Source organism: Argentina silus (assembly GCF_951799395.1).
Source record: "Argentina silus genome assembly, chromosome: 8".
NCBI classification, from domain to species: Eukaryota; Metazoa; Chordata; class Actinopteri; order Argentiniformes; family Argentinidae; genus Argentina; species Argentina silus.
Window position 1 is genome coordinate 9,304,510 of NC_139662.1, and position 23,963 is coordinate 9,328,472.

Below are 23,963 nucleotides of genomic sequence, written 5' to 3' on the forward strand. Positions count from 1 at the left end.
TATACAGTACTTAAACCATTTAAGGAACTGTGATCCAACCCCACAGTCTGATTGACCTATAATGTACCCCTCTGTCCAGGACTATAACGCATAACAAGCATTTATTAGCAAGGAAACTTAACAGGGTTTACATTGTGTAAATACAAGGATTTATTTATTCTAACTCAAATTGGGTCTCGAACCACAAACAACATACTGTAACATTCCTCTTAATTCATCACTAGGGGGCAAGATTCAAGGTAGAGAGCTCTCAACTGTACATCTTTCTGCTACCACAGAAACAGAGTGAACTGAGCATCTCTGCAAATGGTTGTTAAGGTCAAAAACAGCGAAGTGTCCCTTTAATTGACTGCATGGTTGATCAGTGCTGGGTGGGTGGAGGATGTTTAACCAAAGACGATGATCAATGTTTTGTGTCTGTCAACTGTAGGATATCATAGAAGGTTATGTTCCATTACTGCTCCTCATCAAGAAACAGTTGAAATGATTGGATGTTCTACTAAGAACTGGAAGTTGAAAAGTTACCGTTGATCATGTTTTGTGGGTTTCATAGCGACCCAATACATTCTACACATAACTCTTAACACAAACCCAACAGTTTGGAATCCAACCTTTTAAATCTATGCCTCACAAGACATTGAGCTGTGGAGCTCTTTTGATTCCAAAAGTATGCAAACACAATCATCTTGAAATGGCATAGGTTTGACATAATCTTTGTGTTTTCGAATTAAGACATTTTTGAAAGTTGAAAGTAAGCATAGGGGCACATCAGACAGTTCATTTATATACATTATTACTTGTGATTGTTAACCATATAGAATTACCCATGTGTGTGTGTGTGTGTGTGTCCACATTCCACTCGATACTTTTGTTTTCTTTCTGTAGAGTTGGATCCTGGGACTTTCACTGATACATATAACACTGAGTGTAATGTCAGAGACAAGGGAGAAATCACATCTCATGACCAGCCTACCATTGTCAATGCTTGTATATTTTGGATTATAACAAGCACCGTTGTTCCCATTCCTTCACTGCTACTTCTAACGGAAAACATTATCCCGGCTGATTAGGTCTGTATACCATGGCTCACACAAATCTCAAGGTAATGAATTCAAAAGCGGAGAATCCTAGTCCTTATTTGTGGCCATTATATTTCACGATAGTATTTTTTTATTTTTTACTTTTACTTTTTATATTTATAAATATGCATTTCTTTATGGTGCTTTGTATGATGTCTGTTCATAAGCCTTAATTTATTCAGTTGCCATCAATGAAAAATAAATTATTCAAATGAAAAATCGAACTTGCAGATTGTTACTTTGCTCCTTACATATCAAGAATCCACTGCATATTTTGGCACATTAGTATTGGTGACCTGCGGTAGACACTTCAAATACCAATACTGCACTGTACATTTAAAATGGGCCTTATATACTCCTAAAAAGAATAGAGAACAGGGCATTTTTCACAGCAAAACCAAATCCCCTGAATTCTTCTGAAAGACAAAATCCCCTGAAGAGTTTAATAGAATGCATATCTCCTGAAAACTACAATACATACAGTAAAGCCATATCTACAGTTAGGATAATCATGTATATGTATCAAATTAATGCTAATTATCCCGTGACTATCCCATCTAGGTAGTGTTGTGAACAAACAGACAGTCTTAGAGCTTTAAAAGGGGATTCAAACAATCTGGGATTCAATAACAAAGCATTCTCCCTGCCACTATTTTGGTAAAGGGCTGTGGGTTGGGGTGGGAGAAATGTATCCACTCTCAAATGTACAGACAGAGCTATGAGTACAAGGACTGACCATCCATAAGATAAAAAATTATAGTTTTAACCATGTTTTGAAGCATTACAGTGTTTGTTTACAATTACATTGTATGTGGACATGGAGTAAAACAAGCTTATTTTGAGGGTTCTGATGGGGTAAGACAGTGGAACTAAGCTCATTAGGTATTTATAAGTTATATTCTCCAAGAATCAATGGTTATATATCATTAATTTAAAAGTTAAAAAAATTAAGCACCAATCGCAGATTGTCCCTTTAAGCACTAATGATTACTTTGGTGCAAAACATGCTGAGTCATGCTGTCCACGACCAAATGATTGAAAAGAAATTCAAAACAACAGGTAGGCCTATTGCAATTTTGCCTATAACATGTTTGACAGATGCTGAAAAAAGTACAGAATTACATTAACTGTCCTAATAGATACAGTAGCAGCTAATCTACATTTTCATTTGGAAAGTTGTTACAGCAACAATGGTTGGCAAAGCACAAAGTTACCCAAAATAAGTTAATACGTTGGAATCAGTCCCACTGTGTATAATTGTAAACATTCGGAAGTGTTCTCTGCTAAATTTGATTCAATACTTAAAAACAGATTAAAAACTCTATTGACACATCCAGTAAAGCCAATATTCTATGGCAACAATGAAAGAAAAACACTGTTGGACGAATTTGTATGGCCACTAGTACCCTAACCACACTGAGCAGAACCCAGCTGAGCTGTACTGTGCTGACCTAGTTCCACATCCATCATAGTTAATTTAGCATTGCTGGAAAGTAGAATGTGAAATGAAAATATCAGAACCAGCACAGTACAGTTCGGGTCGGCCCTGTGGGGTGTAAAGCCCCTAGCTGATAAGCTTGGACGTCAGTGCCATGCAATGCATTTATCTCAGATTACTTGGTGTCATTTTAGGAACACCAGCTGCCAACCGCCACATAGGGACTGCAAATCAATCCCCACCCTACAAAATGACCTTTCTGTAGGAAAGAAACCTTTAAATAGCATGGACCGGTCAACTTGGACCCAGAGGAGAAACATGTCAATGTTTTCTAACTTTAGTGTATCGACTGAGGATGGCTGGTTACAGAGTTACATTGTTGTGGCTTGTGTCGTGTGTCACTATGTTTACACATTTATGCACGCTGTTTCAGCTCTTTGGGCTGTGGTGGGAGCCCAGGTGAGAGAGGCTTTAGGTACCACACCCCATATGTGAGATACCACCCCAGTATTCCACAACAGGTCCCGAGCAACTTATGAGATATATCATGAAAGTACACAGAGGTACAGCCAAACATCCATATCCAAATGATCACTATACAATTAAGTGCAAGATATAGTAAATCAAGGATTGGGTTTGCGGGGGCACCAGCTCTCTTCAGGTAAGGTGTCATTTCCTCTGCAATGATGAGGGCAGAGTACGCCAGGATGAAGGAATGTCCTGAGATGTCGTAGCCATGCCAATGGAAACCGGCCTTCCTGCAGGTTGCCTTGAAAGTGAACTCTTGGAGAATGACATCCATGGACGCAGACTCGAAGCATGATCCTGTGGCATCTTCAATGTAGAAGAAGGTCTCTGTGCAGGTGTACCAAATGGCTGTTGCCACAGCCAATGAGCTCAGTCTACGGCACAGGAAGGTCACGCTCTTGTTTATTTGTGAGTTGGAGAGGAAGATGAACGGAGTCAACAGCAGCAAGGTCCAGCCCCAGGAGATCTTCACAAAATACCTGAAGGAGAACACAGGAAGAGGTCATGAAGATACTGCACTCACGTTACAGATTATTGTAACAAGCATTGTGACAATACTTTAGCCTATTTCTAATGAATACAGTCTAACTTCTTACTATGAATGGGATGTTTAGGGGGCATTAGCTTAGCTAGTTGCACAAAAGCAGGTTGACTTGAGGCATTTTGATCTTTAGAGACAACACTGAATGAACTCTGACACACTCACCAGCGGGACAAATAACTTTACTGCAACAATACTACTGTTTAATTGGCCAGCACTATAGTTAGCTAGTTACTCTGCATTGAAGTGACATCTAGACTGTGCTCACACAGCAAGTCAAAGTTTGGTGGGGCACAAATGTCGATGTAGCAGAAGATCTAATGGGCCGGAGCTTATAGAGGGGCAAATAAGTACCCATTTTCCTGACTATAGCTCAAACGACACAGGAGATATGTGCTGGTTACAATTTTGAATTTTCAGTGGTTTACTATAGCACCCCCCTTGGGCCAATCACTGAGTGTACATTTTGTAAATCTCTATAGCAAGAGGCATCATTCACCCAAGTTTCGCCAAATTGTCCCAGCGGTGTCTGAGACATCGCGTTTGGCATACGAACATATGCACAATCCCCGCTCCTCCCACGACGTTTTTATCGTGGGGGACAACAATCCAACCTTTTAGCCTGGGTCAATCTTTCATAAATGGATCTGGTATCCGGGCTAATCTAGCTAGCAAGCAGGCTAGCCGGCTACTGTCAATACTTACACATTCAGAACATTTTTGCTGTGGCTGAAATATGTCTTCGGGACGAGCTCTGTCTCCTTCAGAATAGATCCCACTACTGAAATACATAGGAAAAGCCAATGAAAGTTCTGACGAAAAACCGGTACACTCCAAAGTGCCACAAACTTGTTCACAATGACATCTACCCCTGCCATGTTGACATGCGGCCGCCTGGAACAGAAATGACAGGGAGGCGGTGACATCAGCCGTCTTTAGCCAATGAGGCGTTTGGGTGATTTGCATCTTTGACAGGCCGCTTTGCATGATCCTCTCCATTTCATTGTGTACTTGAGAGAAGATTGGTGTTTCTGGAGGGGACATTGTGATACAGCTTTTTATGTATAGGTATCCTCTTTGATTTTATCACACATTTTTTAATATTCCAAGAAGAACAGTTTTATGCACATCATCATTTGTAAAGCACCATATGGCCCCAAGGTGGCAGTCTCGGCCACCTCTAGGGAAATATACAAGAATTACATTTGCAAGAAATAGCAAAGGCATTATGTAAATAAATTCCCTAAAGAGTCATCATCATTTTTCTATTGACAAATAACGCATTAAATCAGAATTTATGAGATTCTGGGTTCCCAGATTAAGACATACAATGCATTGCAATAGGTTTACATTTAGTCTTGTAGTAGGTAACAGCAGAAAACATTTACATCTGGATTTGTTTAGAAAAAATGTGTAAAATAGTAGAAATAGTAGATGGCAAATAGTGGAAAACTCACCCTGTAGATGTCTTGCGCAAGAGCAACTATAACAAGAGTATAACATAGGTTAGAGAGAGAGAAAGAGAGAGAGAGAGAGAGAGAGAGAGAGAGAGAGAGAGAGAGAGAGAGAGAGAGAGGGGGGGGGGGGGGGGGGGGGGGGGGGGGGAGATTTGCACCCCCTCCCATCGCTCACCCCCACCCCCCATTTTGTGATTTATGGTGTTCTCATTCCTCATGTTTACTCAGTAAAACCCTTGTTCCCCGATACTATTGACCTCCAAACACTGCAAGCTCCTGCCACCACACTCAAGTAAATGTGAAGAATTGTAGATGGAGATGATTGCTGTTCCATTAGAACAACAGGCATCCATTTCCCTATATTGCTAGAGTAACTTCAACTGAAAAAATGCCCTATTCTACCACTGAATTCAAGGCACAATGCATATTCTCCATTGTAGCCCCATCCTCGATATACTTTGACTTGGCGAAGAGGCCTCTCTTAGAAATCAAATTTTCCAAGCACGTCTGGCGTTTGGCTGTTGTTCCTGAAATCACTCTGTCTCAATTCATGCCAGTCCAGACTATACAGTCAGGGGCCTAGCTGAGGTGAAATACTGGTGTTTAAAATGAAATGGTTACAGATTTCCATTGAGTCTAGCTGGCTGAGGGCATACAGCTTGGAATGAGTAGCCTTGATAGTTACATTTGGACTTCTAACTGCAATCTTGAGTCAAATATTTGACCGGAATGTGTTTTTACAAGACAAACATTTTTTATATTTACAATTTTATATTGTTGTGTGCTGAGGCTTCAGATGGAAAGCTCTGTACAACAGAAAGCTGACACTGCACATCAATATATTGTCTGCTCTTTACTATTGGGCAAAGGGCATTGTGATAGAATTTTCGCAAACAAACCCGGTGTCTTATGTGGGGTGATAATAGTATTGATACCTGACTGGGACTCAATAATTCTGATAGTTTGTCAATGTAACATTGTTTGGGTTGGCAGCCAGAAAGAAAATAGATATCAAGCTGGTCAGATACATACAGTACATACAGGAGAGAGGGGTACCAAGAATATTGATCAATATTGATATTGATCTGTTGCATATACAGTATAGTGAACCCCACTCCCAAACTATGCCATGCCCCTACAAATCACTCAGCCATTCAGATGGAATGCCCAGATTGTGAACTAGTTTTAAACAAACAAATCAGTTGGTGGAGACCCTCTCCAAGATTCTCCAGAGTTTGAAAATGTTGAGCAAATATTATGCAGGAGATGAAACATTGGAAGCTGTCCTGCAGACATCTTGGCTGCATGATCAAGAGGTCTGTAAGTCTACTTTCCCGGAGCACAAAATGTAGACAGTAAATTATTAAAGCAAACTCCCATGACTTGCTCTCATGGGATTCCAGCTCTACAGGCCTTCCCTTGCAAGATGCTACTGCTTGACCATACTGTTTTACTGTCCATATGTTGACTGAACTCTTATCTGAGTACCACCCGGTTGATATTGTTCAGCTGCATCAGTTGTACTCTTTGAATTGTTAATGTAAAGTATCTTACATGTGTTCAATTATCAAAAGATTAGACAATCGAGAAAAGATTTACAGAACATGTGAGAATTATCATCATGATATTGTCCATTCTTAACTATTTGGGTAAAAATACAACAAATGGATGTATCAGTCCCCTGGTCCTCTACTAGAGTGGAGGACCAAGTTTGTAATGAAGATCAGTAGTGTCTTGTATACTGACCACAGAGAGAATGGTTGACTTTTGAATAGAGGACAGTTGAAATATGTCTGCTGATGTGACACAGGGGTGGAGCTTGATCCTTTCTTCTATTCTAACAGCCAGTCTTGATCCCTCAAAGGCACCAGCTGCTCTGTGTAGCTAGGGTGAAGAGCTGGCTGACAACTGAACAGTGTGGTTAAGGGGACTTCAAATACAGTTTTTGCAAGGTTTATTTTATGTTCCTGAAAGGTAAATACAGGGGCCATTCAGTGTGCGGAGCTTTCTGTGCACTTGGCACTCCTTAGACACTCCCAGGTCACAGTGTGCTTTTGTATGCAAGGGCTCAGGCAGCGTCTAGACCCAGACAGACAGGCCGATGATGTCATGTTGCAGGGGGTGGGATTGTCTCTTGTAGGATTGTCTGGTCTGGTCTGAGGTTGATGCTCCCAGGCTTGACCCACTTCAGGCTCTCCTGGAGAAAGGTCTGGTCAGATTTATTGGATGGTTAGCTGTGCTTCAGCAGAGGTCCAAGCAGTAAATCACCAGCCTCACAGCCTGGCATTATTCATTGTGGTTTAGGTGATCGGTTGTTTGACGAAAGAAAATAATCTGATGGAACAGTGGTCGTGTTAGCTTTTAGGGAACCTGTAGATTTTTGGTGGTGTGTCTATAAAATAGCAGAATGATTCAGTTTGGTGTTCAATTACATCATAGAACTATTTTCTGAAATCTGTTCTGCATGTTTGAAAGAAAATCCACAGTTTAATTTGTGGGGAGCAATAAAATGTCATTCACTCTTAGAAAAAAAAGGTTCTAGTTAGCACCAAAAAAGGGCTCTTTAATGTTTCCTGTAGGGGAACCCTTTGATAACCCTTTTGGATTCCATGGGTTCCATGTGGAACCCTTTTCCACAGAGAACCCTTGTTCTAAAAGTGTATCATTAATCGTGGTTTGACACGTGACTCAAAGTTTATGCTAGAAAACACATTTCAATTCCTCCAATTCCTGTAAATTCCGTAAGGAACGTTCGTCCAATTGTCACTGTCTCCCTCCCTTTATGTATCACCGGGAATGGGCTACATCACTGGGTAAATTTGTTTTCTGGCTGCCAAAACAAAGTTTGGACTTTGCTGACATGAGAAACGGCTCATTACATAGCAGCAGCAGGAGCTGGTCTCTTGGATTTATGCTAAATGACGTGCTTCACGCAGAGAAAGGCGTTACTCCACTGTTTCCTTGACAGGGAGTGCAAACCGCACAGCTGTGCACCTCTTGACCTGTCTTTTTTTCTCTCATTTCCATACAATCAGTTGTTATTGCATAGTTATTGCAAGTGGGAGAGAACCAGGGACATTGTCCTCATTGTATACAATACATACTGACTCAGAGAATGTATGTTATTGACTTTTAGGAGGAATGTTGCATGTAACAGAGGTGGTTCAGTTGTCCATGTTGGTGTGACCTTGCCTGAGACCTGAATACTTGTGTTATCTCCCCAAACCAATGCTTAGGCTTTAGCCCACTATGACAGTATTTTGGCATGCGGAATGACCAGGCTCAAACCCAGTCAGGCTCACATATATCATTCATTTAAACCCTGCAGGATCCGTCCATCTTCAGGTGGTTTGATGGACCCACTTTATATTGCTGCTCAACATTTTTTCCCTCCTTTGATGTATGATGACAGAACTATTAACTATGTGAAAGAACTGACACGGATGTGTGCGTTGCTAAATTTATACGCCGGGCCTCACAAGGCTTCGTTGTCACTCGTAGGGATGGGGTTCGTTCCGCTGCCATGCTCATCCATCATACCAACACTAAAAAATTCCATTCTAAACTCCAACTCTAAAGATAACAGTTTGATTATATCAGGTCCATGTTACTATTTAAAGCCCATACTGGAAAAAACCTTGTACGCAATAGTGTCTATATGACTAACTAGAGTGGCCAACAGTACAGTCTCTAAGTCCATAATGATGCATAATCAAATAACATACCAAGTTGTTTCATTGTTATATTTCTAACATCAAGCCAGTAAACCAAGCCTTTATGGTAAAGGATGGATTGTGATCACAGACGTACTACAGACCACTGATAAACACATATCAGTGAAGCCTGAAGACCACCAACAAGATGTGACCAGGGGTAAAGGTGAACCTTGACACAGACAAGGGTCACTAGCTTGCTGCTGACCTTCTGCCACAAGCTTACAGAGTGCCTTTGAAGGAGCCCAAAGTGAATTTTACACACTCAATCACAAAGTTTGACAACACTCTGCTAGACCATGTTGAGGTATTCTGGAAGCTTTTGAAGTTTGTTCTAAGTCGCTTTGGATAAAGGCATCTGCTAAATGCCATAAATGTAATGTAAATGTAATGTAAATGTAAAATGTAAGTTGGGGCATATAGCTGAGAGATCAGGTTCTAAACACCTATAAAATGGTCATTGGTTCAACAGTGTGTGTTGTGTGTGTTTGAGATGTAAATCCTGACTTCTTCGGAAAAAGAGTAGGAAATGTTTAATGATGCCGTAAAGTCTACAGCAGCAAGGGAAATTGATGTACCCTTCTTGAACCTTGTATTAGCTTCTAAAGTTTACATTTACATAAAATGTCATCATGGCTAAATGATGGAAATACAATGTAAAAATCTGGAACTAAATGTGGTATGTGGTTTTAGGCTGAAGAACGCACTTTCTATGTTCTCATCATTTCACATGTAGGATAAATGCCAATGTTAACACAGTGACAATTAAACTGTCACTGAATGATATACGGATTAAAAGATTGGCAGCTATACTGTGTTTAGTGTTTATATACCATAATAAACTCCTCTATCTGAAACTTCACCAGGAAGATCCGTCTTACAGGTCCAAACATGTGCACACCTGAGGTAAAGAGGACAGATATTCCGTAACATCTTTACTGTGTTTGGGTTTCAACAACGTCTGTGTGAAATACAGGGAAAAAGGAATAACATGCACACTGAAGCTTTGCATGACAGACTTAACACCTGCCCTTTTTTATGTTACCAAGAAGCACAGCTAATGTTTCTCAAGCTTGTTTTATTGAATTTGGCGTACAAACACACACACACACACACACACACACACACACACACACACACACACACACACACACACACACACACACACACACACACTTCTCACACTTCTCACACTGTGTAGCCAGGTTTATTCTTTTTTCAAGTGTGCCTCTACACCAGGATTACCCTATATAAAGATATGTTGGGTTTATTTTTGTAATGTTCTTCATTTCTCCATCTCTCTGAGAGCCTTATGGTCTGGATACCTCTTGTTTCATGAGTCTGTGAAATTCCTCCCATACCAACACCATGTTGAGGTGAAATGAAAGCAGAGGGGGAGTTGAGAATGTCACCAAAAAAGTACAGTCAATTAGTACCATGCAGAATCGCCTGAACATACCCTTTTGCTAAGTTTTTCAGGGAGGGCCATGACCACGATATATATAAGCCTGAGAATGAAGTGAATGAGAGAGAAGTGATTACAATTCTACACTTTGGCCAACTTGACTTCAATTCATTGAACTCTCCTTTATAACAGAGCTAAACCAATATGGACTGAGATCCCTTTCCACTTCCATTAGAAGTGAGAGAAAGACTCAAAGGAATGTCTTAGTTAAAGAGTTCATGTCATTCTGTAAACAGACCATCTTTTTCAAGGCTATGGGGGTGGGTAGATGGATGGAGCCTACACAAAGTAAAGACGCTCCCATAGGATTGTGTCATGGCACACACCCATGGTATTTCCCATTCCGTCACATGTTCAGAACTTTGGGTGGTCAATGGTTGATTATCAACATATAATTTAGGGCAAGGTTTAGGGGAAAGCCCTGGGATCGTTTTCCAGTTGGTACATGTTACGGAAACTAAAGAACCGTAAGAGATTCCAGAGTGCAACACGTTTAGTGTCTTGGAGAACTGAATGCATTCTGCAGTTAACTTCAGATATGCCTTAATCTGACTCTTATCTATGTGCTGCATTCATCTTGACTCTATTTACTGTCTCTAATAATCTTGACATCAAAACAGTTATTTTAGTAAATACCAATAATTCGATCAGAGCACTTCAACTGAACACAATACTATCCTTTTCTACCATTATAGTGTATAATGGCTCCACTGTGGAGCCAGTGTCTTGTCTTGACGATCTCTGTGACCCCATGGTGGTAGAGCTTTGCCAGTTGGTGTGGTGGCATGTACCTTGGCAGTGTCCAGAGTCTGGAGATATAGTATATTACACATGGCACAGGTTCTGGTGCTCTTCCTGGAATCTTGGACAGCTGGAGATGAACGCTGACTCTGCAGAGTCACTTTAAAAACGGGACCTCTGCTTAATAGGCATTCTTTCCTCCTCTCTTGCCCAAGGCATGCTTATTTAAACATTTTATTGTGTTTTATTGAAACAACATGAGGAGACAGGGGGGCAGCCAAAACATGTGTTCTTCTATTACAAACAAGGCAGACTAATACTCTCAAATAAAACACATTAAAATAAACATATGAAATACCAAATGAACACCAAATGGAACAGGAGGAAAAAATAATAATAATCACACAAAATGGTCTGCCATTCTTTTGGTAGAAAAACAAATCTCATAGACCTACTTAATAAAAAAATAATACATTTGGCTAAATGCCAAATGTAAATCAATGGGTGTTAGCATGTCCTTTTACATAGCAGGCTACTGTACATCAAACTATTTGAACTGCAGTACATGTAGCAGGCTACTGTACATCAAACTATTTGAACTACAGTACATGTAGCAGGCTACTGTACATCAAACTATTTGAACTACAGTACATGTAGCAGGCTACTGTAAATCAAAACAAGAAAATACAAGAAGAGATATCAGTGTACATGTTCACTAATCATTCGAAACAATTAACTAATCAGGTTTTCATTCAGTGATGTCTGTTAGGACATTCCACATGTTTGTTGTTTCTACAGTGCTGGGGAGGTAGTGAGTTTACATAATGTGTGTAACTGTGTATTGAGAAAGCTAAATCACCTATTAAATTGTTTTCTGGGTCCAAGGGAACATCCCTGTGGGAGGAAGAAGAAGAAGGAGAAGACAGGAGAGCTTGTGCGTCAGATATCCTCAGAGAGAGTTGGCCCAGTTAAATTTCCCTGCCACATATGTCAAAGGGGCTTGTTTGCAAAGGCTAGTGTTTAAGTGTGGATCTGCTCAGCTTCTCCCTCTCGGCTCCTGGCTTCTCTGCTCTGCTCTGCTGGACTGGAATCACTGATGAAGGTATGTGGCTGTGCTGTCTGGGGCTCTACCGAGGCAGCCTGAACTCTCAGCATAGATTCCTGGTTTACTGTGTAAAGTGGAGACTGTGTGATGGGATTAATGAAGAATCAAGAATGTTAATTGTATTTTTTGACTTTATGACTTTAGATAAGCCTAGATGACTGAGGATGGTTGACTGGCTCATTTGTAACTGTTAATGTTCAAATGCACTTGCATTTTCTTTGCTATTATTTCTCTATTAATCATTGTTAGTTTCTGTCAACTACAAATCTAACAAATTGAAAGAACAGGATATTGTGTTTATTGATATCTTCAGCAAAGATACTTAATGGTAGCTCACTGTGTGTAGCTACACTATTATGAGTGTAATGAGTAATCTATATTCAATCTATATTCAAGTTTTACCTTAATATTTCTTGCAAACATGATTTCCATGTACAATAGGACCTATATTGTTTGTAACCAAAAGACATGCATCAACAAATTAAACAATTTCAGTCTATTCGCTTCTAGAGGAATCCTCATAAATCGTACCTGGATTGAATGAATCATTAGTTAATCATTCCTTAATTGATTAGTACTTTACTGTATGTTGATAGAGTTGAGCAACAGTGACACCTTGCACAAGTAATAAAATAGAACAGTTAGCCAAGATGTTGGTCAAGTGTGAGGACGTCCCCTAACCATATCACCCCATTTGACTCCATAAAAATGGCTTGGGACTAGTTTCTTTGCACTGTAAAAATGTTTTAATTGAATCTGTTCAATTGAATCCACCTCTCCCCTCAACAGAAGCCTGGAAGGACCCTGTGCAGCCCCAGCCCTATCCACAGAGTAGAGATGGGTGCGGCATGTGCCCAGCTTCTCTTTGCTGCCATCTGGTGGACAATGCCTCACATAGGAGCCACCGCTGCTGCTGTGATGTCCAGCCCTACAGACCTTCTCCACCTAACCAGAGCCAGCTTTGAAGCAGACTCGGACTTCAGGAACCTCACCAGCATCAGTGTGCCCAGGAGCAGACGGAGGAGAAGCATCTCGTCCAGGGAAATGAACGCCCTGTTGGATTACCATAACCGTGTCCGTTCCCAGGTCCTCCCCACAGCTGCCAATATGGAGTACATGGTGAGGCCCTGAGCCATATAGAGAGAATATGCATACCACTATCATAAGACTCTTATGAGGCTACCATATCTGCACAGCCCCGACAAGGCTACAAGGCTGCTCTTATCCCACATGCTTACTGTAGATCGGCTTAATACTAAAATTGATAGGAGACATTTCTGTGGGGATCTTGCTATATAGGAAAACATTCTGAAATGTTTGACTATATGTCTATGGATTCCCTGACCATTTCATAAGACAAACTAGACAATAAAGCCTTTCCTGTGGCTAAGGGGAAGGGTTTATGTTTATGTTTTCATATCTTGGGAGAGATGTTGAACATCTGCGGTTCTTTCTCTCCATTCTATAGGTGTGGGATGAGAGACTGGCAAAATCAGCAGATTCCTGGGCCTCGCGCTGTGTATGGGATCATGGACCAGCACAAACCATGAGATATATGGGCCAAAACCTGTCAATCAACTCTGGAAGGTATGGCAGAACCCTACATTTCTTTAATTATGAATGACACTGTAGTTGTGTTAGAGTTGTGTTTTTGTTCAACAATGATCACAGAAAGACTGCTTTTATGCTGTATCGGGTAACATATAAACTGGGATGGTGTTTTTGAAAGAAAAGGCAATAAGTAACATGATGTAACTCTTACTGTTCCAGGTACAAGTCAGTCATCGAGCTGGTGAGGTCCTGGCATGATGAAAAGAACTCCTTCTCCTACCCCAACAGATGCAGTGGATCAGTGTGCACCCACTATACACAGGTATGGCTTCAACGTGTGAATATAAGTACTGTATGTTGTGATATTGTGATACATGTATGTGTATGATGACATGCATATTGTATACCGTTTACATTGTTTACATCATGATAAGAATTCAAACCCAACAGAGAAGTATCTTATTGTTATGACTTTATCTCTTTCAGATGGTGTGGGCCAGTACCAACAGAATGGGATGCTCCATCAACAAGTGTTCAAACATGAATGTGTTTGGGAGCACATGGAGGACTGCAGTATTCCTGGTCTGCAATTACTCTATCAAGTAAGTCCAGACAATGTATTCACTTTACTGTACATACTAGAACATAATGCCACTTAATGTTGATTTGTGCATTTATTTGTTCACTGTCAGAGGAAAACAACAACATACATTTCATAATGAAAAGAAAAAGACACAAAGGAGGTAACAGACTTTTTTTATTGATATTTCAGGGGTAACTGGGTTGGAGAAGCTCCATACAAGACTGGCAAGCCCTGCTCTGCCTGCCCATCAAACTATGGAGGTTCATGCAACAGAAACCAATGTTCGTCAGGTTCCAAGTCAAAACCCAAGAAAAGAAAAAGGTATTAGGTAATAGATCAGACATCATATCGCACTTTTCCTGTTTTAATGGAAGAAGAGACTGACATGAATTATTTCATCTCATCAACAAACAACTTCAAGAGGAGATACATACTGTATATGAATACAGGATTTCAAATGCTAAAACAAAGGCTTTAAAAGCACAAGACCTGGTTTTACATGGTTGTAAATTATGAAAAGATTCAGATTTTCCATTACCACTATTGTTGTCTTTATCATTAATGAATGTCTAATGCAGCATCCACTGTATGTAATGACATGAATGTTTTGTTCTGATATTTTGTGTTGCCAATTCGATTCTCCCCACTGCATAGAAAAAACATCTCCACAACTATCTAAAATCTATGTAAGTTAAGCTTTTGCATTGCAAAGCTCCATTGGGGGCTGGATGTAACTCATTTTTGTTCCCTTTAAATGGAAATATTGAGATGATAAATGCAAAATCTGTGCCAATGTTGTTTTTTCAATGTTTTTTTTGTTTTGTTTATTGAATAACTTCTAAGTGACAAGTCCATGACATGTTTGCACTGTTTTTGGTTCATTCTTCGGCTCTTGAGAAAAATTAAGCACTTTCCTAGTTCCTAGTTTTTTTTTATTGTACAGATGATAAAGTACCAGTACTGTAGATTTACACATGTGTTATGTGTTCTGTTGTAGATCAATAATCTTTTATAATATTGTACTTCATTTTATGTTTGGCCTGGAAAAATCATGACCACACTGTCAATTCATTCCTCCAATAAAACAGACATGCTTTTTACTGAGCTGTGGGTGATTGGTTGACTATAACAGATCCAGGCGACTGCCCTTATCCTCTCAGATTTGCCCCAGTTTATATATGTGCTTATTCAGCTACAGCTGGTGGGGAGACACTGTCTTGTTATTGTTTTTCACCTCATTGATTCTCACTATTTATCCAGAGAGCCCATCATCTGCTATAAAATGGAGTCTAATGCAGCTTTTATAGTCAGAATTATGAGGATATCGGCGCCACTGTGTATCCCAACTCAGTTATATGATGCAATTGGTCCACACAGTATCCATGCCAAAACATTCATCACATACATATATTATCTGTTTCACATACAGATCACATTCTAGTTTGAGTTATAAGTAATACATGATTCATTCCTCTTTACACATGAATGTTCACAATATACACTGAGGAAATAAACAATATCACACCAATAAACATTTCAAAGGCGTTTTTAGAGGCTATCTGATTCCACAAAGGATGGAAGAGAGTCATTTACCCATGACACTGTAGGCTAGAACTAAAAGTGAAAGTTTCCCACAAGTAACAGTAATCAACTCTCCTTTGTAACCAATATCAGTGTGAGAGAAAAAAACTTTATAATTAGAATTAGAATTATAACTGATGGTACAAGTGTGATGTACAACGTGGAATAGTCAATCATCATGTAATAGAAAACGGGATAGTCAATCACAGTTATTTAGAATATGTGAGAGCAGATATTGTCAATGTATTCAGTGTCTTTAGCCAAGTGTGAAAAAGGTGTAAGTCCCTCTTAACTGGACTAATGTCTCTGCAAACTATTAACCACATTGATCATTTGAATGGATGAGTGCAGTATTTGTGTGCTGATGGAGGAATTGCATCGAACATGCATCTTATTCTTATGAACTAACTCAAGGTAGTCATAGTATCAACAGAGATATTGCATCATATATGTTCAGATATTGTGGTGTACAGTATTACATAATCGATAAAGGAATTATTTTTATCCACCAAACCATAATTTGTTGGAAATTTGTTGGAGGTGACACCTTCTGTACATGCTCCACTCCTCTTTCTCTTTCATGTTCTCCCCTCCTTTCCTCTCTCCCTTTCTCTCTCTGCTTAAACACACTAAAAATCTCCCATTCATGCTCCCCTCACTTATTATCCGCTCTTATCGCTATTGTTCATTCTGAAAAACGGTGTTTTGAAATGGAAAGAGAAAGGGAAAATACATCACTTTATGTAGGCCTACAGTATTTGAGTTTCTATCATCTTGTTACTATAGCAACAGCTGCCTGCCATATAGATTGGTGACCATACGAGCCTGGTTACTGTTTAACCTCTCCACCCACATTTGCCCAGATTAGGAAAATCAATAAGATAACAGGAGTACTGGCCTTACCTTGCGCCAACAACACCTTCTCCAGATGAAAAGCAGGCAGTGCCAAACTTCCATATTATTTTACACCTCAGGATTGACAATAACTGGGAGAAAAAGGAGGCAAATACATGGTTTATAGAAACATTAAGGAGGCGATATGGTCAAAGTAAACTCACAAGTCAATACAAGTATGGACCTGCCATTCGGTGAGTAAACACTTTCTTGTTTTATAATTGTACTCCGGGTTTCAGTGAATATGGTTGAGCGCACCAGCTGTTTACTTTTCCAAATGGTGGCATGGGTTGCAATATGTCACTGCAGAGCGTTTCTCTATGGCATCCTCAATCCATGTAGAAAAAAATATACTGTAATCATCAGCATTTTTATCTGGGTTTTTCACACGACTGCAATCTGGGAGGTGTGGCAGAGATATGAAGGTTGTTAAAAAGACCCATAAGCTGGGCCTGATGATGATGCAACTCCAGACCGAACTGGGAAGTCAAACCTTGGGAGACCAGCGAGATTAAATCTCAATGAAAGTGAGATGATTGACTTAAGGGTTACAGAGGGTTAGGGTGGATTCATCACCATGGTAATACTGTAGAAAGGTGTGAACAACCTCATGTTATATACAAAGCTTCAGTGTGGGAAAACACTGGGCTTTGTGAGATAACTGTGGCTGGTCAAAGTATATGTGACTGAAACATTGCACCAATAAATGTTTCATTTGCAAGCAGAGGCAGTGTATAATAGTCCCTACAGTAAATTTCTCAGAAACAAGAGCCATTTGTGCATAATCCAGTTACATGGGAAAGTTGACAGAACATGAACATGGCTTGGGGTTTGTTTTCAAGTCATTCATCATTGATTTGCTTTGCATGTCACACTGGGAGATGCAAAACTATTCTCACAGGACACTGGCGTTACTTCCTTAATAAGGACACATTATGTTTTATGCAATAGTAGCATCATTGTTTATTCAAAATTGTCAATCTTCCTGATTTAACCATACGGGCTACTGTATACTGTCCATATTATGCATTGCAGTCCCATGTTTAACGTTGATAAAGTTGAGCAATCTACCATCAATGGACTTTACAACAAGAAAACACAACAGGGCAAAATGTTTTTGTGTGTACGCATTCAAGAAATTGTGGAAAAACAGTGAGCAACACCATTTTCACCAAAATAATGTGTTTATATGCTCTATATACCTACAATATCTTCTGAACCAGGACATTTAGCTATGTTGCAAATACATTTCTTTGGTAAGTGAGTGGTTTAAGCTTCTCTCTGGCCTAGATCTGAAATACTATGTTTCTTTGTGCAGACAACGTGCTGTAGATCCCTGGTGAGGTCATTTCTAATGAGAAATAGCACTGCCCCTTACGCATCAGGAACTGAAATAGGGAAATCAAGTAGTACTACTGCAGGGGAGACCATGGTCTATTTCAAGAGAGCCTTGCTTACAAAGGCACAAGAGAAACAAAACCAGAAACAAAACCAGAAAGACATTTCAAACTAAATTAATAAAGAAATTGAAAGTATACGATTTAAGACATACAATGTGCTAGGTGAAACATCTTGGATATAGTTCATCACCAGCATCTTAAATTGCCTTAGAGGCACTAGGGAGTGCATTTTTAGAGAATCTTGGATTTTGTGCATAAAAACTAAAAGTGGTCTTTCCTAAACTAAGATTCTACGAAGGGGACATCTAGAGTTATCCGTCTTGGGAGAGAGTGGTATAACGATAATTGGCATTTCTTAATTTCATGAGTGATGTATCATTCCACAGTCTGAGGAGCTCTTTGAATACTATGTTTACATAAATCCTTGCTTACTGGTAATCAGGCATGGAGCAAACCACTGTATACATCTCCTCCTGAGTTACAGTGAAATGTCTTTGTCAAGCTTGACTCGTGGGTGTGATCTAGAGCCCTGACTCATTCAATATCCCCCTCGATTTGATAGAGGTGGGTGATTTACTATTTCAAATGGAAGGCTTGAAAAACACATTGATAGCTCCATTAACAGTGTATTACCAATCATTGTACACATACAACACTGATAAAAGCATTGCAATGATCGAATCATCCAGATTGATTCTTTCCCCTGTTGAGCTGATAGTCCTGTGCCTCTATGGAATTGCTTCGGCCACTAACGCCCATCAACAGCTACATCAACATTGTAAACACCTCAACTGGGGTGCTATACTTTTTCCTCTATGATGCCACCGTTCAAACAAAGAGGGAACAGACTGCCTTACAATGTCTTATGAGTGGTAGGCCTATATTCAAACACAATATCTCACGCAAATAACTTCACGTCATACTATTGATTAATTGCTTAACCGTCACAACCTAGACAAACCCCTGAGCTCTGATGTGGGCAGAATCAGTTGGAGAATGTAAATATAACAAAAGCCATTGAACAGCCCTTCAGCGAACAGATCTGTTTGCCCAAAAAGCTGGATGACTGTGTGATGGTGGGGGCTGGGAGACTCAACTGGGCTGGTCAGCTCTGTCACTGGCAGGGCCAGAATGTCAACAACAGCACCTCTCATTTGCTAACATAGAAATAAAGTGACTGGAGTGTTGTTTAAGAGGCTTCACCACTGTTCCTACTTTTCTTACATGAAAAACAACATATGGGAGAATAGGCTATTATCTCCCTCTGTATGTTTGGGCAGCCACACTTGCTAATAGCTAAGGGTTAGCTTTGGTCATTTGGGAAGCATTGACGAGACACAATGATGGAATCATGTAATGAATACTTTACTTGATGCCACATTGTAATGCCCTATAGGAGACTGGGTAATATAGTGCCAATCCTATAGACATGCTTTAATCAACTAGATCATTTTGACAGGTCTTGAATTGAGATCTGCTTCATCTTCATCTGTATTACAGTATGTCATTAAAGCAGCAATACAGATCATCCAATCTGAATCCTCTCTAACGAGACTGATACCATGTTCAGAGTTTCACTATACTGAGTACAGTCCTGATTGTTCAGCTTCAATATCCAAGTAATGAATTTAGATAGAGTCATCTTGGTCTCCTCTAAAGCTCTGACACACTCTACCAACCCCAGTAGAGAGAGTTCCAGTGGATGCAGGCAGCGGAGTGCTACCCCAGGCCACAGACAAATCCTGTCTCATTTTCTCTCTTCAGTACAACACCCTGGTCATCTAATGCTATTTGTTCTTCTGCAGAAATGTGTTCTGTCCATAGACATGCATGGTGCTCTTCCAGCTGAAATGAAACATAGGAAAATCACACAGGTCTACTGAGATCCAAAGTCATAACTGCAGCTACCTTTTGGTCATCATAGGAGACTAGGACCTTCCCCTCAGGCTGCATTAAAGAGCAGTGAGCCAGCTCCATCTGCCATGTATAATGACTTAACTAACCCAGTCGATGTGTTTTAGTGTTAAACCCAGCCAGCACGCACTGGCGGGGGTATTACACACTCTGTACGCTTGACATTATTAAGCCGGGTGTTCAAGTCTCCAATCAAATCTCATTGTGACAGGCATTAAGGGATTATCCTCGCTGCCACTCTCCCTACGGGCCTGTGGCGGCTCTACGGCCCTACAGCTCTCTCTCCCTCCCTCCCTTTCTCCCTTTCTCCCTCTCGACTTCCCCCTCTCAGTCACTCCATGCCCAACGGCACCATCTCCGTCTCTCTCTCCCTCCTTCCCTCTCTCCCTGGATCCCTCTCCTCAGTCTGTCCAGGCCTGAGAGAGCGACAGCACAGCAGCGTGTTCTCTGGTCGGCCAGCCAGAGGCTGATGGGCCTACGGCACTCAGTCAGCAGGTCAGCTCTGGTCAGTGTCTCTGTCTCTGTCAGGGCTACTCAGCCACTAGGAGGATGTATGGAGAGGATGGATCTCTGCACTTCACCACCACACCAGGTACAGGACCATACTGCACTAGATAGTACACGACAGAGCATGACAGACAAAAAGGAGTTGATGGTGTGCGTTATTGATTGTTACACCACACAACACGTTAGTGTTTGTTTGCTTTGTTTTTTAACACCATCACTCCAGGTACAGTACAAGAACATAAAGTTTTACATGGTGGACAGAAAAGGAGTGTTGACGAGTTGTGCGTACAGAAGATTATTTCACCACACAAACAAGCTACTGTTTGTTTACTTTGTAACACCATAGGGCTGTGCTCTGAGAAGTAAGCTGCACAGGCTGCTGTGAGAACAAACGTGATTTGTTCTCTGGTTGATTTTGAGACACGGAACAATGCTAGGATGGGAATTGTACAAAGTAGATTTGATCTTCAAATAAAACAATATCTAAAATTTGAATGAGCCTTCAGTCTGAATGGTTTCAATGATAAAGCAGATGTCATATTCGAAAATGGATCTGAGATGGGAAATTTGGTTTTGATCTAATGTTGTCTGTTCATTCAAATGAGGCCATCATTTGCTACATTTACTGTCGATATTGTAGATTCCGAGAAAAGAATGGGGAAAACTACAGATTTGCTCTGCATGACAGAGCAATGCAATGTAGTCATAACATAGTGCATGCTGTGTCCACATGATGGTGCTGCTACCCAGTGATAACACTGTTACCTGCACATGGTTGGCCTGTGGTGTCATTACTGTCTATCCAAGCATGTAGTCTCTCAGGTCCTCATAGAGGTGACACTGTTCAAATAGTCTCAGAAGTTGAACAGAGAGGTTGATAGTAATTAGCCTCTAGTCTACTGGGGGAACGAGGGGTGATGAGCCCCTATTGTGAGGGCATTGAGTTTGCATGTTGAAACTGTCCTACATAAGGATAACGCAGGGAAATAGCTGGGTCGATAAATGAATGACAGAAATGCAAACATTGGACTTACATGTGGTCTGGGCACTGAGGGAATTATTGCAGAAACAATAGATTTCAAGTAGTATACATTGATGACAACAGTATAGACATTCAGCTTATAGAACGATGATGTCAGTTGCTGTCTAGTTTTTGCTGCAACACACGTATCTGATTCAGGTTGAATTCCTTGACTTACAATCTTGTGATAACTGATAGTGAGGTTAAATGGCTATTGATTGGTTGATTACTGGGGAGGACCTACAGAGAACCAGGAAGATAAGTGGCCAGAGCAGTGCTGCTGACAGAGGTGATTGGGCCAGAAGTCAAAATGAATCCTCAGCAAAACAGCAGTTAATGATTAGCAAGGTTTATCTGACACTGTGATTGATTTACACGGAGCATTGGTCTACATGTTTATTGATGCAATTGTTTACTTATTTGGTGAACAGGGGCTACTTGAGTTTTTGGTCTCTTGTGGTACGAAAACTATGGCTGGGTAATATTCAAATGTTAGTCTACAGTCTGTTTTGTTTGTGATATTGAACGAATTGTTGAATATGATCTACAAATTGCGTGTAGAATATTCTCTCATAACTTTTGAGTGGAACTGGGCCATTGCAACTAACTTACAACTTGTCTAGTGTTACATTGAAAAGGTGATGTCTTGATTGAGAACCTTACATACAGAATGTTACATACAAAGCAAATATTCATGATAAGCTGACCTATTGAGTCTAAAATGAAAAAGGTCAAACCTTTTCGCAGGAGAGGAATACAGTGGATTTTACCTAATAAAGTTGTTGTTGCAGTCTAAAACAGTTCCAGTGACACACAAACATAAGATTCCTCTGTGGCCATTTGGAGTGTGAACAAGAAATCAGAGCTAACTTCTGCTATCTTTTTTTAAGACTACTTAGGCTCTTTCCTCATGTATTTATTTACTGGAGTCTTTATTACCCAATAATGTCTGGGTTATGGGGGCTGTGCAAAATTAGGGCCTAGTGGTTTATGATTACCCTGAGACTAAATGGTCTGGACTATGAGAACTGTTATTTAGATCATTATTTTGGCAGTCTGAATTGTTTTTCAGAGACATGCGTTTTGTTGTCAAGTTGTCATAACTCTATAGGGAGCTTTGTTGTCTCTCAAGTTTCCTTCAAGTTTGTTGATTTGTGAATTGTTTGGTAAAACAGAATGTGATGTCTATGGCAGCCTATGACTGGATTGGTTGAGAAGTTTGAAGTGAAAGGTTTATTTTATGGAGGAAGAAATGTATAATTGCAGTATAATTGATAGCAGATGGTAAAATTACAGTACATTGCTATAATATATCAATGGTAAAGCTCTGGATGAAATAATGATAGAATCTCTGAAGTTGACTATTGGCCTCACATTCCAAGAGCTGACAATAACAGAACTAGCAGGAGCTGACAATAACAGAACTAGCAGGAGCTGACAATAACCTCACTAGCAGGAGCCCATAGAGAAGACCAGGCCTAGCCTCTCAAAAGTAACTAAAGTCTGACTCAGATTGTGTCATTTTTCTGACCAGAGATTGATCAAGATTATCTAATAGCGTCGGCCTATAAGGGATGTCTATACAGCCCCAGTGTGATTTAGTCTCAGTACTGTTTCAGACATTTGTACAAAATGGATTTGAGTAAAAGGATTGATTTTACCTCATCTTATCTAAAAGAAGAGCATTACTCTGCTGAAGACTTTTTTTTTTTTTTTTTTTTTTTTCTTTTTTTTACCAAACAAGCTACAAGAACTAAAAGTGTGGAACAGTGTTAGCTTAGACAGAGGGGAGGAGTATCAAGTCAGCATTATTCTCCTAACTTGTTAAGCTAACAGAGCAGAAACCGCACAGTAAATCCAAACTTCATCTAACCAAAGCGACCACAACAACAACAACTACAAATCACAGTCAATACAACCAACGTCAGCATGAATACAGTTCGCAACTTCCAACGGCACAGAAAATGTGATATTCCCCAGACCAGCCCAAGGGGCTTGCACAAGCTGTGTGATTTGTAGATAGTTATCTGTTGACAAGGTCTCTTCGTCACGACACTATACCCACGTATCTCCTCAATCTATCATGGACAAGCACAGCAGGCTTTGTACTGGCCTCAAATATGCTGCAGCAAGCACATTGTCTCTATCCCACTCTTTCACTTTCACAATATTAACACTATGTACATCATAAACACTCACTTTTTCCCCTGTTGTTGGAGCTCTTTTTTAGAAAGAAATACGTTCCCATACAGTGTGTATTCCAAATCCTATATGGACTCTTGTATGTTTTTTCTCCCCCAATTGTTGTTTTCCAATGTTTTGCTTTTAGCTTCTCTACTACTACCTCTTGCCATTGGGATCGGACTAGTGGAATGGAAAAGAGTCATTCAGGAGAAGGTACAAATAGGCAGTGGTTACAAATGGAGTTTGGTCAGTGGTCGGAGA

The 23,963-nt window shown here is 40.2% G+C and overlaps 2 protein-coding genes across 2 annotated transcripts; one reads left to right on the forward strand and one right to left on the reverse strand.

The window, feature by feature from the left end:
• Window positions 1-1,481: 1,481 nt before the first annotated feature.
• On the reverse strand, window positions 1,482-4,468 carry fitm2 (fat storage inducing transmembrane protein 2). Its single transcript, XM_083675676.1, has 2 exons — window positions 4,292-4,468; window positions 1,482-3,524 (listed from the first exon to the last, which is right to left on the reverse strand). The coding sequence occupies exons 1-2, from the start codon at window positions 4,462-4,464 to the stop codon at window positions 2,933-2,935; spliced, it is 765 nt and encodes a 254-aa protein (XP_083531802.1). The 5' UTR covers window positions 4,465-4,468; the 3' UTR covers window positions 1,482-2,932.
• Window positions 4,469-12,058: 7,590 nt separating this feature from the next.
• Window positions 12,059-14,529, forward strand: r3hdml (R3H domain containing-like; the record flags this gene model as incomplete). Its single annotated transcript, XM_083676012.1, has 6 exons — window positions 12,059-12,064; window positions 12,857-13,186; window positions 13,536-13,654; window positions 13,838-13,940; window positions 14,105-14,220; window positions 14,391-14,529. 6 exons carry the CDS (start codon window positions 12,059-12,061, stop codon window positions 14,527-14,529), a joined length of 813 nt encoding a protein of 270 aa, XP_083532138.1.
• Window positions 14,530-23,963: the final 9,434 nt, after the last annotated feature.

Coding starts and splice junctions, on each gene's coding strand:
- fitm2 (XM_083675676.1), bottom strand. CDS start 4,464: ATGGCAGGGGTAGATGTCATTGTGAACAAGTTTGTGGCACTTTGGAGT. Junction 3,525..4,291: donor AGCAAAAATGTTCTGAATGT/GTAAGTATTGAC, acceptor GTTCTCCTTCAG/GTATTTTGTGAAGATCTCCT.